Source organism: Molossus molossus, unplaced genomic scaffold (genome assembly GCF_014108415.1).
Source record: "Molossus molossus isolate mMolMol1 unplaced genomic scaffold, mMolMol1.p scaffold_m16_p_4, whole genome shotgun sequence".
Taxonomy (NCBI): Eukaryota; Metazoa; Chordata; class Mammalia; order Chiroptera; family Molossidae; genus Molossus; species Molossus molossus.
This window is the reverse complement of record NW_023425377.1, coordinates 9040619-9058709: the sequence shown is the minus strand read 5'-3', so window position 1 is coordinate 9058709 and position 18091 is coordinate 9040619. Positions and strand designations below refer to the sequence as shown.

Below are 18091 nucleotides of genomic sequence, written 5' to 3'. Positions count from 1 at the left end.
AAAGAATCTCCCCCACCATTTACTTATTTATTCGTGTGTGTGTGTATAAATAAAATCTCAGGAAGAAACTGTCATTGGCCTGGCCCAGATGGAGTTCCCATCCCCGGACCAATCACTGGTAGCAAAATGGGGATCTATGATTGGCCAGGCCTGGGTCACATGGAACTTATGACAGACATCTCAGTAAGTCTGCCTAGACATGGGAAACCTTAGAGAAGGGAGGGGCTATAACCAAAGAAGGAAGAAAAAGAGAATAGGTTAAATCTCACTCACATACACCCCCCCCCCCCCGATATATTCTGCATCCTTCAAAGCCTAATTGTAAGGCAAAACACTGGCCCTGAGGATCTGTAAAGGCAATGATGCCTCTCCCTCCCCCAAGCAAGCTTTTTTCCTAGACTTTTGGAAGACCGAACTGAAACGGACACCTTCTACTAAGATCTAAAACTCCTGCTCTTTCCTAACGTGAATGTAGTACACGGTTCTCAAGAATATTTCCTCCTGCTTGTGACTTACACTGAGATCACACGTGTAGGTGGCCGAACACAAGAAGAGCGGTTCATCTTCCATCCGATACTGGTATTCGTGTTACGAGCCTTCCGAGAGGAAGTGGAAGTCAGTGATCTTGTTTTGGTTTCCTTCTCATTATTACGGCGTTGCAATTACACGTTGGCTTGCGTTACTTTTACCGTTGTGGCAAATGACGGTGGCGGAGCGCGGTGTGAGGCAGGTGCGTGTGTGCACGAGGACACACACGCGTGAACTTGGTTCTTCATGGAGCCCACTCAGGGAGGTCTGTTCACACAGTCCTCGGGAAAGCCTGAACTCCGTGGGCTCCTTCCCGCGCCAACAGAGCATCCGTTCCGCACCGACTAATGTTCTCCTCTGCGCACGCCTGTTAGGTTCTGGGCACGCACTCAGCACGGAGTGTGTGTCGGTGAATAAAACAGGCAAGCCTGAACGGTGAGCAGGGCTTGCGCAGAAAGCACAGCCCATAACAAATGTAATATTGGCTTTAATGATACCTAATTAGAAAGGCTGACTTGCTGTTTCGGAGGGTGCTATGGGAAAGTGGAAAGACCTCATGGAGTTTAATCCAAGAAATTGTGATGGGTGCTAGAAAGAAAAATACAGGGTGAGGATAACAGGAAATACCTGACTTAGGTTAAAGGCACGCTCAGAAAATGACATTTGAGCTGAGAACGAAATGAAGAGGAGGCGTTTTCTAGGCGCGGAATGGGAGGAAAGCCCCCTGTGCTAGGGCACCAGCATGTGCAAAGGCCCTGAGACAGAAGAGACTGCTATTCCTAACCTGAGCAGAAAGAAAGCCAGTGTGGCTGCAGCAAACTGGCTGGGGGTGAGATCTAGGGGATTGGGCCCCAGTGGCCTTGGTAAGGATCTTAGAAATGCTGTCCTCCCCAGTTTCCCCCTCCACGTTCACCGCAGGCTGGACTGTCTACCTCCCTTCTCAGACGCTAGGAGACTCATGCCATACTTGGCTTCTGGAAGTTCAGGTTGAAGGGTGACGAGTATAAGCTCCTTTGGTCATCGGGGCTGAGCCTCCATAGCCAATGCCCCTCTTCTCTGCCGTCTCCCTACCCACGGCCCACTCAGCTTCACTAGAATATCCCCACAGCATCTGAGACATTTTTCTGCCTGTGCAGGGCCCTTGCTTACTGCTCAAGCTCTCCCTTGCTCACCCCCATCTGGTAGGTGCTGACTCTCCTCCCCACTCACTCCAAGTCTTGCTCAGACTTTAAGTCCCCACGGAGGCAACCCTGCCTATGGAAGGAAACTGTCCTTGTCGGTCGCGTTCTGGCTAAGTGCGCCTCTCCTGTCCCCATTCCTTCTTCCCTGTGTTTATTCTCATCGCTACACTGATGTCTTTATCCTCCTTGGCCTGCAACCTCCATGAGGGCAGGGACCATAACCATCTTCTCTATCTTAAGTGCTGATCACAGTAACAGCTCGGTAAGTACTTAATGGACGAATGAATGGGATTTTAAGGTGACATCATGAACATCCTCTCCCTCCGACCTCTGTTAATGCCAGGTCTTGGGGTCCTCCCAGAATGACTCTAATTGCTCTTTGGAACGAAGCCCCTTAGGTGTTTGGAGATCACAGATGTCCCGGTCACATCTTCAGTTCTTGGTTTTTCCATGTGAGAATCTTAGATCATCCGAGTTGCCAGGCTTCTTAAACTCGACCTAATCCAAGCCCCTTTATTTTAAAACGTTTGCTAAGCACCGAGCACTGCCCAAAATAATAGGGACATTAAGAAAATTAGGATAAAGTCACCACCCACCAGAATCTCACAGGCCTCTACGGATAAGGAAACTGAGGCACAAACACTAAGGTGCTGCTTTGCAATGACAAAGCCAATCACTGTCAAAACTGCAACTCAGAACCAGGCCTTTTCACCTTCCCACCTCACCACCACCCCAAATAGCAGGTCATCCCGAAACAGCATTTGCTTGGGGAATTCATCGCTGGATGTGTTTGCAGAGGTTTGCCCTTCTCATTGTGGTTGTTTAAGCTTCGCAAGTTGTTTTGTCTGCACAAGCGCTGCTCCCCATGTCGCACTGTCTTGGTGTATGGGAGCTGGGGCGACGCTGCTGTTACATCCCAGAGGACAGACAGCCCTGGCTGGTGTGTCTCAGGGTTTGCAGCATCATCCCGAGCACTGAAGAGTCACAGGTTCGATTCCTGGTCAGGACACCTACCCAGGTGGCAGGCGCATACAGGGGGCAACAGATCGATATTTCTCTCTCCCTCTCCCTTCCTCTCTCTAAATTTAAAAAAAAATGTCCTCGGGTGAGGATTGAAAAGAAAAAGGTTAAAATGAATCCCAGCAGACCCACCCAGGAAGGAAATGAAGATGTCATCTAAGCCAGGCTTTTCACAATTTAGGTGAATAAGTAAACTCTCCGAGGCAGGATTCCTGCTTTTAAACATCGCCAGACGTGGAGAGTCCCACACCCCTCCTCACTAATCTTTTCTGGGTGTCCCACCCTCAGGGCAGGATGGGCAGACAGTTCTTCACTAAGTCTAACTGCAGCCTCTCCTGCTGCGCTCCAGTGCCACCTCCTGGAGGGGATCAGCCCGGTGTTAATTTCCTCCTCGTGTTTCTCACATCATCAGCTCCCACCACTGCCCTGCGAGCTGAGTTAGAGTCGCTGGTTATGGCCCCAGCAGGGCCATTTTGACGACAGCATTTCCTTTTCTCGGGGTTTTTTATGAGCCTCCTCGTGACAGGCGTGGGGGGCCGGGGGGTTCCACAGGGGGAACTGCTTCCCAAAGCCTGCCCTCTACACAAATAAAAACCATGCTAAATAGCTGAGTTTTATTAACTGGGGAAGCCAGGCTGAGGAAAATGCTCGATAATTAAAAATAATGGCTTCCTTACGAACACAAAATTGTATTAATTTAAAAATTGGTTTCTCTATTGCCGAGCACCGACGGAGCCAGCTGGGAAGGGAACTGCTGGTCCTGGCAGCGAAAATAATTCAAAATAACTTTTATGTTCTCCAGGAAGCCTCAAGGTTAATTTAAATATTGTTAGATGGGTAATTTAATTCAGAATAAGAGAACAGAGTGGCTAAATTAAAGCTTCTGCGCAGTGGAAACTGGGGGGCAGGTTCCCACGAGCCCTCCAGCACCTCACACCCCACAGCTGAGGTCTCTCCTCTTCACAAGCGGTTCCCTCATAATTAAAGATACCTGATTCTAATCAAATTACGCAACTGGCCTGAACCGCTTTGCTGAGCTTCCAGTGAACTTATCATATTTAATTATTAGAAGCATGGGGCATTTTTACAGAAATTACACATTTCAAAAGCTAACTTGGAGTGACGTGGTTCCCGACTTTGCTTCCCCTCCTAAGAGGAACAGCTGACAACTATTCATGGACAAGACACCGGAGAGAATGCTGGGACACAGGTGAGGCGGCCGTCCCTGCACCACGACAGACACACGGCTTAGAAGGGGAAGTGGGGCCGCGACAAGCTGACACGGGCCCCTCCCGGGGCAGGCACAGTACCGCGCAGGGAGGTGGCCCTGAGCTATGCGTCCTCAGTGGGAAAAGAGAGCCCAGAGGGGACATGCAGCCGCCCCAACATCGTGGGTTGCTTCACGAGGGCCCCTGTTCTGGTCTCACCCACAGAGACTGCAGGGGAACCTGACAGTGACGAAGTAGGAGGCGGGGCTTCCACAGGCCAGCACTCAGATCCTGGCGGCCCCGGGGCCCCAGTCGTCGTCCAATCAGCAGCTTTGCTCATCTGCAGACCCAAGCTGGCGGCACAGCCTGAGGTGGAAGTCAGGGGGTGATGGTCTGCCCCCACCCAGGCAGGAGAGCTGAGTCTTAGCCCCAGAAGGACCGGAAGGGCTGGCGGGGACACCTGGAGGCTGCATGGCCAGCGACGCTCCAGCCCACAGGTGGACGGGCAGAACTGATCCCACGGTTCCCCGCTATGCCCAGCAGGGGCCGTGTTCACGCCCCGCCCTCTGCTGAGTGTAGCCCCTGGCCCTTCGGACCTGAAAGCCTATTTGGAAAATTTGGGAGGTGCCTCAAATGGGCCCTCGTACCCTACCCAGGCAAGGGAGCTGAGTCACAGCCACCCCCACTCTGAGTGTGGCTCCCCAGCCTGACCTGTCAGAGGGGAGCCACCAACAATCCGAATTAAAAATGGGCCAAGGACTTGAATAGACATTTTCGAAAGAAGATACACAAATGGCTAAACACTTGGAAAGATGCTCAACATCACTAATCATTAGGTAAATGCAAATCAAAGTCACAGTGAGATACTACATCCTGCCTCTTAGAATGGCCATCATTAAAAAGACAAATGCTGGTGAGGATGTGGAGAAGAGGGAACTCCGTGTACTGTGGGTGGGAATGTAAATTGGGGCAGCCACTATGGAAAACAGTATGGAGGCCCGGCTGGTGTGGCTCAGTGGTTGAACATCGACCCATGCACCAAGAGGTCGCCAGTTCGATTCCCAGTCGGGGCACATGCCCAGGTTGTGGGCCTGATCCCCAGTGGGGGGGCAGGCAGGAGGCGGCCAGTCAATGTTCTCTCTCATCAATGTTTCTATCTCTCTCCCTCTTCCTTTCTCTCTCTCTAAAATTAATAAAGGAAAAAAAATTTTTTTAAAAGAAAACAGTATGGAGAATCCTCAAAAAATTAAAAAGAGAACTACCATGTAACTTAGCAATTCCACTTCTGGGAATATAGTCAAAGGAAATGAAAACACTATGTCAAAGAGATATCTCCACTCCCACATTCAGAGCAGTCGTATTTACAACAGCCAGGACATGGAAACACCTGTGTCTACTGATGGATGGATGGACAAAGAAGATGTTAGACAGATGATAGATATACACACACCATGGAATACTATTCAGCCATAGAAAGTGGGAATATTCTGCTGATTTGGAGGGTATTATGCTAATTAAAATAAGTCAGAGGAAGACAAATATTGTATGATTCCCCTTATACAGTATGTGGAATCTTAAAAAAAAAAAAAAAAAAAGGCCCAACTCATAGAAAAAGATCAGATTATTTGTGGTTACCAGGGGGAAGGGGGGATTGGAGGAAGGTGGTCAAAAGGTATGAACCTCCAGTCATAAAATACCAATTACTAGGGACAGAATGTACAACTTGACCACTACAGTGAACACTGCTATTTGATATATAAGAAAGTCGTTACGAGAGTGAACCCCGAGTTCTCATCACTAGAAGAAAAATATTTTGTTCTTTTTTGCTTTTTTTTAATTTTTTTTTTTTATACTCACCAAAGGACATTTTTGCATTTATCTTCAGATAGAGCAGGAAGAAGCGGGGGGGGGGGGGGGGGGAGAAACATCAACGTGAGAGAGACACATCGAGTGGTTGCCACCCACACGACCTCAACCGGGGCCAGGGACAAACTGCAACCAAGGCACCTGCTCTTAGCAGGAACCAAACCCGGGACTCTCCAGTCCGCGAGCCGATGCTCTAACCGCTGAGCCAAACCGGCCAGGGCTTTTTTGCTTTTTTCTATATGCGATGCTGGTGGATGTTTACTAAACTTACTGCAGTAGCCATTTCACGATAGCTGAAAGTCGAATCATCATGCTGTACACCTTAAACTTATATGTCAACTATATCTTAATAAACAAGAAAATAAAAAGTTAATTCCAACCAGTGCTATAACAAAATCCAATTCCCAGGGCCATGGTGAATTTGGAAATAAAATCCCACCTTGAATTATCAATGGCTAATGGCTAGTACCTGTTAGTTCTTCATGGTTGGTGCACCCAGACAAGGGGCCAGCGCCCTCGTGAGCGCTCAGTATTAGCAACAAACCCAAATATTGGCCGTCAGAGGCTGGGGACCCCTCTTCTGCACATGTCCACTACTCAGTTGTATAAGCTTAGAACCCTCGTAGTTATCATGGTAGTCCTGCTTATGGATGTGATTTACATGTTGGTCTCTCATGATTACATATTGTGGTATATAGATTCACACATGATTCTATTATGGCTGCATATACGATTTGCCTGTTGGTCTTCCCCAGGTAACTGAAGACGGGGCCTGATACCACAGTGAGTGTGTTCTAACCACGAGCACACAGCAGAGTCACCCCGCGTCTGTCCGGGGCTGATCGGCGCTGTGGAGTCTGTCCAGCAGCAGTGACTGTCGACAGCAGCCTCTGTGGTTTAGAGTCGCAGGCCTGGTGGGGAGCCGCTGGTCCGGGAGGCAGGGCTGACACAGATGAAGACCGTGAACTCTCGGTTGGGATCTGGGCTCAACAACCTACTACCTGTAGAAGCTTGAACGGGACATTAACCCTAGCCGTGCCTTGGGTGTAACGGGGGTAATAACAGCGCCCGCCTAGGAGTGTTAGTGTGAAGAGCAGATCAGGTAAAACAAGGGCAGAGCTCAGAACAGCTAAACCCATTGTACGTCCTCGGGCCGCGTGGCTCGGTTGGTGTTCACCCTGCAGGTCCGAGCTTCACGTTAGCACAGATGTGATGTGCAGTTGATAGTAAGCAATGGGGGCTGCGTGCTGTTATCCAGAAGAAGCAAAGGGAGGGGGGTAAGGAAAGGGAATGAGGACAGGAGGAGAGAGGAGATGGTAGGGTGTCACCAGCAGTTGGCACAGGGGACACCAAAAATCCTTCCTCCCTCTTGCCGAATTCATTCTGCCAAATGAAACATTGGTGAGGGCTTGAAATGAAATTCTTAAACACACAGGTTTAAGACTCTTCTGCAGCCCTGGCCAGTTTGGCTCAGCGGTTAGAGCATCGGCCCATGGACCAGAGAGTCCCGGGTTCAGTTCCCACTAGGGGCACGTACCTTGGTTGTAGTTTGTCCCCAGTCCCCAGTTGGGGTCGTGTGGGTGGCAGCCAGTCAATCTGTCTCTCTCACATCGATGTTTCTCTCTCTTCCTCCCTCTCTCCCTCCTGCTCTATCTGAAGATAAATGCAAAAATGTCCTCGGGTGAGGATTAAAAAAAAAAAAATCTTCTGCGGTTGTCCCACATGTAACAACCCAATGTGGCCCAACTTCTGTCTCCAGAGAAAGTGACCCCAGCCTGTGTGACTCTGATTTGAGATCAAAATCCCCAGTAGTAATGACAGCGCTAACTTTGGACTCACTGTTTACCTTCTTGACCCATCTTCCCAGCTGCTGCAAGTTGGACAATAGAGCCTTCCCACTGGAAGCAGATTTTCTTGTAACCCCAAGAACGTGCCATCTGAGAGCCTAGATCCACCCCTTGCTGCGTCCCCTTTTCTAAATGTTCTCTCTCAAACGTTCTGTCACCTTCTCTCTGGGATGACTCCCTGGAAATAGCAACAGTTCGGAGAATCATGTGGTCCCTGCCCTTGTCTGGCTCTGTGAGCCCTCTGAGCTAATGGTCCATATATATAAGAATCTCTGCCTCTGTTGTGAGAATGAAACTGGGGTCAAGTACGTGCAGTGCCTAGCACAGTACCTGTCAAAGCATCAGGGGCTTGTGTGGTCTGAGATTAGTTTCACCTGCTAAGTAACAGCTACAGGAATAAGACCTCAAAGGAGTCTAAGGGTGAGCAATTCGTGGCTGGCATGGATGACCACTGAAGACACCTAGGTCCACAAAGAGAGAGCTAGACTCTTTTGTCTCTGGGTGAACCTTGAGGTTTCATCCTCAAAGTCACCCCATAGTCACAAAGTGACTGCTGGAGCTCCAGGGATCACATCCGCATTCCACATAGGCAGAGGAGGAAAGTAGGGAAAGCAAAAGGGTGTCTACTTCTTAGCTGAGTCAGCTTCCTTCAAGGGTCCCAGAAGACCCAGCTAATAACTCTCACTTGTGTCATGTTAGCCACCCCTATCTCCAAAGGAAGCTGTGAAACATAGGTCGTCACCTGGGTACGGCGCTGCTCCGCAGAATACAGGTGGGTGTGGAATTGGGAGTAGTGCTTATCTCCTCATAACACTGCAGCGTGGAGCCTCCGGGGCTGTGGCATTGCCTCACCGTCTCTGCCCCACTGGACACATCTCAGGTCACTCAATGCATATATAATTCAGCAAGCGGTACACCTGGTTAAATGTCTGAGTGGCTAACTGGTCAAAGTCTTTAGTGCTAAGTCCCAGACCAACCCTACCACTTCACTGCTGTGTGACCTTGAGCAAGTACATAACCTCTCTGTTTCTGGCTCAGTTTTGTCATTAGTCAAGTGATTTTTGTGAGCATCGACTTAGACAATGGATGCAAGTTGCCTAACTCAATGCCAGTATACACTAGCCCTCAGCACATGTTAATGTTAGTATTACCATCATCATAACCATCCTCTTTATCACTAAGTGCTATTGAACCATTAGGGTGAGGTGAGGAGGTACCAGCCATCTCCATATCTCTTCCTACTGCCTGTTTATATCTTCTGTTGCCATCAGCAGTCGTCCAGGATGTCTGGATTCGCAGTCAATTATGTTGAAAGAGCCCGAGCTGAGTCGGCTTCATTTTATTCACTTCCAGCTGTCCACTCGGGGCTGCAGATTTAGACACGCGGCTCAATCTCAAGAGTCGTCTCCTTTACCCCTACCCAGATTCTAGCCTCCCAACTGTGCCATCTGGGACGGGCTTTCTTCTCGTCGGATCACATCAACTTCCAAACAAACATTAAATCATGTCTGGATGGATTCTACTACTCCTCTTGAATCTAAGTACATCAGTCTTCCCCTTTGTGGGCATCCCCGGCCCTGCTGAGGTCTCCCCACGGAGGTCTTGCAACCTTGGCAGATGTCTGTCTACATAGAAGTAAAGGAGTTCACCTAAGAATGAACCTTCAGATTCCAGGTCTTTGCAAAATATGGATTTCGAAAACTTCCTCCCTCCCCTCCTGGGTACCTTTACTTAAGGCTTCAGATGAAATCCTGGCACCTGTGTTACAGTTTGCTGGCTACTCAGCGGGTGATGTGGCAAAAAAAGGCTCATAAGTGTGCAAAGGTACACTCTTGCCCCACGGTGGCTGTGCACTGCATAATTTCGCCATCCACGCGTTCAACAACGTGGCGGCACCGCTACATGGTGCACCCCCCCCCCCCCGAGCAGGATTCTAGTACACCCTACAGATGTCACCACTTTCTATGTGTACCATGATGTAAAAGAGTTTAGAAAGCACTTCAGGGTAATGTCTCCCTCCGGCGTACCCTGTGCCCTGGCCACGCCAGCCGTGGGCTCCACAGAAGCCCGAGCCAACACGTGATCTCTCTCTAACCAGGCCCTTTGTGTTTGCCTAGGTCCATGGAAGGAATCTCTTGTCCATTGACTATGACCGGAATATTCGAACAGAAAAGATCTACGATGATCACCGGAAGTTCACCCTGAGGATCATTTACGACCAGGTGGGCCGCCCCTTCCTCTGGCTCCCCAGCAGCGGGCTGGCCGCCGTCAACGTCTCGTACTTCTTCAACGGACGCTTGGCGGGCCTGCAGCGCGGGGCCATGAGCGAGAGGACAGACATCGACAAGCAAGGCCGGATCGTGTCGCGCATGTTTGCCGATGGCAAAGTGTGGAGCTACTCCTACCTTGACAAGGTGGGTGAGCCTGCCGCCCTGGGCCAGCTTTTCTTAAGCCGACCTGATACGCTTCGCCAGAGACCCTGGACCATCTTTAACTCCACAAGGGCTCCCCTCCCACTCGGCCCCTCGCTGGGAGGGAGGCCATCTGAATGAAATAGTAATAGCTCAGCACTATTACCAGTAAAGGAGGGGAAAAGGGCTAGACACTCAGCAATGGCAAAAAGGAGAGACTCTCTGATTTCATTCCAAAAATAATACTACTACTAGACAGAATCATCCCACAGACAGCATGGCTGATCATTACTTATAAATTAGAAGCGCAGGGATTCGTTTCTGCATAGCCTGAAGTTACGCCATCAGAGGAGGAAGTGTACCTGAAACTCAGCACACAGAGCAACGCCCTCCCACGTGGCCTGTTGCTGAACCAGCCAACGGGTCCTCTCCACCAACTGCTTGTGTCTGAAAGTACCAGGTTCAGGTCTCTGTGTAGGTCTATGTAGGTTGACGGGGGGTAAAAAGAGGCCCTTCTTCCTCACCTCCTGATGAGTGTTCCCTTGCAGGCAGAGCTGTTACCTCCTCTGCAAGGGAGGGGCTGCTGTCCCGTTGGCCCCTCCTGAGTACATTCTCATTATGCCATAAAATACTGGGATGGTTGACCAGAGGCAGCAGGAATCTCCCAATTGCCTCGAGTTTGAGGCCATTTTTTCCCCCCAAAGAATCGATGATCCTGGGCTATTTAATCTTTTCAGTAGCTTCTAAATGGAGGCTGCACTTTCTCTTTAATCAGGGGTGGCACAAACGTAGTATATGTGCCACACTCGCCCCCTGCTGGGTCAGTGGCGGTCATTTCTAAACAATTTCAAGATTCCTTGTTGTTGAGTCTGTAGGCAAACTCAACCAGTGATCTCACCTCAGTCCTCCGGGCCCTCACTACTCAAAGCACGGTCCCTGCAACATCAGCGTCACCAGGGACGTTGTTACAGAAGCAGATTCTCAGGCCCCGCCCCTTTCCCGGAACTAATGAATCAGAATCTGCCTTTGAACAAGATCCCGTACACTTTCAAGTCTGAGAAGTGCTGTTCCAGGCAGCCACCCTGATCCATCAGAGTTGGCATGCCCAGTGAAATCAACCTCCTCATAATCTCTGGTCTAAACAACCCCATCCTTCATGCCTGTTGAATGGACTTTTGGGGAAATGGCATAAATGCTGTTCGTTTGAGTGATTGGTCCAAAACAGCCAACTCATGAGTTCCTTTCCCCTTTCCTTCCCCCAGTCCATGGTCCTCCTGCTTCAGAGTCAGCGCCAGTATATATTTGAGTATGACTCCTCCGACCGTCTGCACGCCGTCACCATGCCCAGCGTCGCCCGGCACAGCATGTCCACGCACACCTCCATTGGCTACATCCGCAACATTTACAACCCTCCCGAAAGCAACGCTTCGGTCATCTTTGACTACAGTGATGATGGCCGCATCCTGAAGACGTCCTTTTTGGGCACCGGGCGCCAGGTGTTCTACAAGTATGGGAAACTCTCCAAGTTATCGGAGATCGTCTATGACAGTACCGCCGTCACTTTCGGGTACGATGAGACCACTGGTGTTTTGAAGATGGTCAACCTCCAAAGTGGGGGCTTCTCCTGCACCATCCGGTACCGGAAGATTGGCCCACTGGTGGACAAGCAGATCTACAGGTTTTCTGAGGAAGGCATGGTTAATGCCAGGTTTGACTACACCTATCATGACAACAGCTTCCGGATTGCGAGCATTAAGCCCGTCATAAGTGAAACTCCCCTTCCTGTGGACCTCTACCGCTACGACGAGATATCTGGCAAGGTGGAACACTTCGGCAAGTTTGGAGTTATCTATTATGACATCAACCAGATCATTACCACTGCCGTGATGACCCTCAGCAAACACTTTGACACCCATGGACGGATCAAGGAAGTTCAGTATGAGATGTTCAGGTCCCTCATGTACTGGATGACGGTGCAGTACGACAGCATGGGAAGAGTGATCAAGAGGGAGCTAAAACTGGGGCCTTATGCCAACACCACCAAGTATACCTATGACTATGACGGGGATGGGCAGCTCCAGAGTGTGGCTGTCAATGACCGCCCAACCTGGCGCTACAGCTATGACCTCAATGGGAACCTTCACTTGCTGAACCCGGGCAATAGTGTGCGCCTTATGCCCTTGCGCTATGACCTCCGGGATCGGATAACCAGACTTGGGGACGTGCAGTACAAAATTGACGATGATGGCTATCTGTGCCAGCGAGGGGCTGACATCTTCGAGTACAACTCCAAGGGCCTCCTCACGAGAGCCTACAACAAGGCCAGTGGGTGGAGCGTCCAGTACCGCTATGATGGTGTGGGGCGGCGGGCTTCCTACAAGACCAACCTGGGCCACCATCTGCAATATTTCTACTCTGATCTCCACAACCCAACTCGCATCACCCATGTCTACAATCACTCCAACTCCGAGATAACCTCGCTCTACTATGACCTCCAGGGTCACCTCTTTGCCATGGAGAGCAGTAGTGGGGAGGAGTACTACGTTGCCTCAGATAATACAGGGACTCCCCTGGCTGTGTTCAGCATCAATGGTCTTATGATCAAACAGTTGCAGTACACAGCCTATGGGGAGATTTATTATGACTCCAACCCTGACTTCCAGATGGTCATTGGCTTCCATGGGGGGCTCTATGACCCCCTGACCAAGCTGGTCCACTTCACTCAACGTGATTATGACGTGCTGGCTGGACGATGGGCCTCTCCAGACTACACCATGTGGAAGAATGTGGGCAAGGAGCCAGCCCCCTTTAACCTATATATGTTCAAGAGCAACAATCCTCTCAGCAATGAGCTGGATTTGAAGAACTACGTGACAGGTGAGGACTCTGTGCCTCGGTTGGGCAGTGGCTCCCTGTGGGGTGGTTGGTCCTGGTAGACGGTTGGGAACTTCAGAAGGTCGTACATCTTATGCTAGGAGAATCCTGGAGAGCTGTACACCTGGGCAGCACAGTATCTGGAACAGCCAAGTGACAGTACAGAGCAGTCACCAAGTCTGTTTGAAGATGTCCTGACCATTTTCAAGTCCATTCAGTTGAAATAACTTTTATAAGAGCCCTTCCTACCCCAACAGAGGGAAACCGCTTTATGGAGGGGGAAAGAACGGGACTCTAGTGCAGAAATATCTGGTTCAAATTCTTTCTCAATTTATAAGCCAGTGGACCATGGGCTAGTTGTCCAGTCTCTCTGAGCTGTAGTTTCCTTCTCTGTGAAAGGACACTAATGAAACCACCCTATGAGTGATCTGAAAAAGTAAATGAACTAATGTAGGTAAAGCCTAGTGCCTGGCACTTAGAGAGCGGATGGTCACCAAGTATCTGCTTGTGTAGTAACATCATCATTACTAGTGAAGCAATGAGTAGCATAGGTACTGAAATGACTAAACCCAGTTCCCCACCTTACCCCCAAGGATGGCAGGATACACATACAAATAACCAATGATAACACAAAGCAGAATTAAGTCTGTGCTACCTTATAGGTATCTGTTCTGTTATTTATTCAACAAACATTTGTAGAGTTGGCACCAGGCTAGATTCTGGGAATTCAATGGTAAACAAGACAAGCACCCTTCTCTCAAAGTGTGTGTGTGTGTGTGTGTGTGTGTGTGTGTGTGTGTGTGTGTTAAGATTTGAACATTTTGATGTACTACAGAAGGGTCCCAAGGGTCAAACTGGACTAATGAAGGCAATCTTGATTGGCAGAAATGGGCTCAAGGCTAAAGGAAAACTATAAGCAAAAGTCAGAAGCATGTAGGAAGCTTTGAGAGGCTATGGATCGAGAGACCAAAGAGGGCAATGGTCTACTTCTTCGTGAGAAATTGGTGAAATGAGGGTCCCTGTCCATCCGCCTACATCCGTCAACCCATCCATTCACCCATTCCACAAATATTTTCATAGCATCTAACATATACTTACAACTAGAGAAGCAGAGGCAAGCAAGATAAAGTCCCTGTCCTCAGGGAAATGAGCGAGGAAATCTAGATGGATGGATGGATGGATGGATGGATGGATGGATGGATGGAGATCCAAAGAGACCAACTTCCAGCAAAGAAGCCAGGCATTGCCCATGCATTGTGGGGGAACAACATGGGGACCCCAAGTCCAAGGCCCCCAAGTTCCAAGAAACTTAACAGCTCTTGGCCATGGGCCAGAGAGGCATCAAGCCTAAGGGGCCCCTACCCTCAGGTGACAAGGAGTCACCTGTCCATCCCAACTGCCTGGAGCATAGTGCTGCCCACTCTGTCCCATGCCGCAGGGAGAAATGGCCCGTCTTAAAGATCGTGTGGCCACGCCATGCCTCACTGGCAAGTTCCAGACCCTTTGAAGTTGGGCCTAGCCGTCCCCCAACTGAAGCAGCTGGTACCTTGTGAGCCCAGGAGCTATGGCCAAGCTGGTTCCCTCCCATTCTGCCCCCTCGTGGGGAGGCGCTCATCCCCATGCTACTCTGCCAGGCTCCTCTCTCCCTGGGGCTCAGCCTGACGTTTGTCCCCCCCCCCCCCCTTCACCGCAGTTTCTGATTAAAGCACCTCTCAGGAAAACACACACGCGTATACAGTTTCAGATCATGATAAGTGCTATGAAAACAAATAAAATAGGTTGAGGGGTTAGACAGAGAGTATAGGGCGTGTCTGCTTCGGGTGCGCACAGAGGCCTTTCTGAACAGGTGGCATGAAGTGGGGTGTGGGTGGGAGGAGCAGTGTCCAGATGGAGGAGCAGTGTGACCGGGGAAGCAGATCACGCCTGGCTCAGCCGTCGGAGAAGAGTCTTCCACGCCCCAGAACGTGCTTCCGAGCGCCTTGCTGGGCACTGGGACCTTAGGCAGGAATCAGCCAGAGGCCAGCGTTCAGAGACCTGTAAGGAAGCTGAACAAACCTACCAAGGCCCAGACAAAATCGTTCCCAGAGCGCAGTCAACCTCACTGACCCCTCAGCTACGTTCTTGGTTCTCCTGAAAAGGCAAAAAAAAAAAAAAGGTTAGAGTTTTCTTTTCTTTTCTTTTGCCTGTTTTTGTTTTCCCTGGAGGCTCAGGTGGCACGTGGCAGTTCAAGGTAGAGGGGAAACAAAAAATAAACGGGTGGGGAAGAGAAACCACCAGGGGCAGGTGGGAGCTGCTGGTTCCGTCTCAGCCCAACTTAGCAGAAGGAGTTGGTGCCTCTGAACACAAAAGATGGATCCCTTCCCCCAACCCTTGGTCGGTGAGAGAGGAAAAAAGCAAGAGGCTCTTGGCTTTGGCCCTCCTGAGTCTCCAGGAAAAGGGGGGGGGGTGTTTTGATGTCATCAATTACGGGGAAGGTCGGGGGCAGTGCTGGGTAGGGTACAGGTCAGTTGGAAAAACTGGCAGACACCAGATGGTAGTTGTGGGTGTCCTCTGAGTTGGAATCACTGTGGTACTGGGGATGAGGGGGCCCCACCGTTGATGGGGGCTGAGGTCGGCCCCCTGGGCTGTGGGCTGCCTGGCTCCAGGGGTCTGCTGCGGTGGCCGCTGGAAGGGGGGGGCAGTCTCATGGGCGTTGGCGCTCAGGCCCGGAACCATCCGTGTGACCTTGGCTGGGCTGCCCTCCCCTTCTGCGGTAAGCTGGCTGCTGGGGGGCCTGGAGTGGAGGACCTTCACTATCTGAGCCAGAATCTGGGTGGGGCACCCACTCTTCGCCCTGCTATTGGCCCCCCTCCAGCGGGGCTGACTCTTTCCGTTCTCCCCCATCGGTGCCTCTGGAGGCTGCCATGGTTGTGGGTCCTTGGGCCTCCACACCGCGATGGCCCGCAGAGGGAGGGTCGCGGGGCCGTGGCCTGGGCCTCCGCCCAGGGTCTTCAGCTCACTTCCCTTCACGGCCTCTGTCCCGCTCGACGGAGCCTCTGCCGCCGTGGATGGTGGGCCGCTGGGCAAGGCTGGGCGATGATGGTGGAATCCTGTGGTTGGGGGCTGGGGGGACACCCCCTGGGCCGTTACACGAGCAGCTTCTGTACCCGTCTCTCCTTCCGACGGCACAGCCTCCCCTCTCCAGCTGTGCAGACACGTCCTGGGGTGGTTTCTCTTCACAGCGGTCTAGGGAACAAAGACACCCTCCCGGATGACAGTCCTGTTGAATCCCTAACGGTCCCCGACATGGAAACGGTGCCCAGGACTCGGGCTGCCGGCACCTGCTTGTCCGCCTGGCTCCCGCTCAGGGCCCAGTTCCCGAGGCTGCTGTTCCCTGGTTGTCAGGGGTGCAGGGTCCCAGCAGCAGGGCCCAGGCAGCTCCCACCCCGCTAGCACCCGGTACCACCCGGCTACTGCCCTGGTGGCCCATCAAGGGCACCACCGCCGCTGGGGGGCGCTGGCGACACCGCTGCTCCTCCGCCTCGCTCATCCCACCCGGTCCAGTACCTGTGCCCCCGTCGGCTCGCGAACCCGAGGTCCCACCTCCGTGCGCCCCGAGCCTTGCGCCCTGGCTTCCCTCATTCCAGTGCTTCGGAGGCTGAATACAGGGGAATGAAATCGAGTTGAACTAAGTCCAACAAAAGTGAATCCGGAAACCACTAAAGAGAGTCTGACATAAAGGCAGTTAGAGAAGCCATGTGGCTGGGCCGATGCCCACAAGCTGGACTGGGGGGCTGGGGAGAGAGACAGCGGGACCAGGCACCAGCCGATCCCGGGGCAGGGGCAGGACACATGACCTCTGGAGAGAGGACCCAGCAGAGAACATAACTCATTCTCCACGCTCCACATGTGGGCTCATCTGCAGACCCCCATCTAAGCAAGTCTTAATGTGCCCCTTAGGAGGGGAGCAGAGTGGCTGAACTTGCTGCTCACGATTTAAGCAGAAGTAATTAAGAGGTAGTCGGGAGGGCCGTAAGGAACAGAACCTTCTCTCTGGTGCTCAAGAGGGTCTTTGCTGCTTGCAAACAGCTGTCTGGGTGCAGAAAGGCAGCTCCTGAGGCCGGACAGTGGCTTCCTCCTGGGACTGCGTGGTATACGGGGGAGCCTGCAGAGCCCGGGCTGGAAGCGCCCAGACACCGGAGCCAGAGCCGGGGCAGCTGCCAGGAAGGGGCAAAGGAGGACAAGAAAGATCCCTTTCCCACTCACGGGCTCCGAAGCAGCAGCCTGTTTAGCAGTTATTTTTGAAGGCACTATATTGATGATTGACACATCTGTGGGAAAACAGTATCAGTAAAAGACAGACTAGGAGACAGACCTCCCTCCCAGTGTTCGTACCCAGCAGACTCCCCGGTCCTGGACAACCAGGACCAGAGCCCAGCCTCAGGCCTTTTCCTTCTGAGGGCAGCACCTGAACACATCACCATTTCCAGCCCTGCCCTTCACGTGCTGTGCAACTTGAGCAAATGTCTTAACCTCTCTGAGCCTTAGTTTCTTCATCAGCAAAATAGTGATGATAATAGTACCCACCCATGGGAGTGGAAACAGAAATGAACTGTCCCTCAGAAAGCTCCCAGCCCAGCACGGAGGCCAATGAATGGCAGGAATGGTTGCCATGCAGGTGCGGCAATGCACACACACATGGGAACTCCGTAGATGGAAAGTGAGGATACCATCTTTGCATAATTTTCTGGAGGATGTGGGGAGGGGTCTCCGGCTCCACGTGACATGGATCCATAATCTCTGAGGGCCATGGCTTTGGCCGTCCTGAAACCCCCGACACATTTCAGTGGAGCCAAACTCCTAGATGTAACCCACACTGGCCTGTGTGTTCACCTTGCCCCTTGTCCTGGGCGGGTCGTTGGGTTTACAACGCCAGGCACCCGTGAGCAGAGTCGGAGTGTGAGGTTGAATTTCCCTACGTGAAGAGGAAGACACAGCCTCCTTCTTCCCTCACCCTCTTCTTCTACCCACACAACACCCAACTGCTGGGCTGACAGCGTTACCCACTTCCAGACAGCGACACAACCCCTGTCCCGAGCCCCTGCGAAGGGCAGGGTGAGCTCTCCTCCGCCGGCCGCATCCCCAGCTCCCCCGGCAGGACTCCCCCTCAACAGACG

At 51.7% G+C, this 18091-nt stretch overlaps 1 protein-coding gene across 2 annotated transcripts in view; it reads left to right on the top strand.

The window, feature by feature from the left end:
• TENM2 (teneurin transmembrane protein 2) overlaps positions 1-18091 on the top strand; it is an 883834-nt gene that overhangs the window by 857917 nt on the left and 7826 nt on the right. For both annotated transcript variants that reach the window (XM_036239731.1, XM_036239730.1), the window contains exons 26-27: positions 9768-10064; positions 11324-12938. In XM_036239731.1, coding sequence (XP_036095624.1) covers positions 9768-10064; positions 11324-12938 — 1912 coding nt within the window. The remainder of the gene's footprint in view (positions 1-9767; positions 10065-11323; positions 12939-18091) is intronic.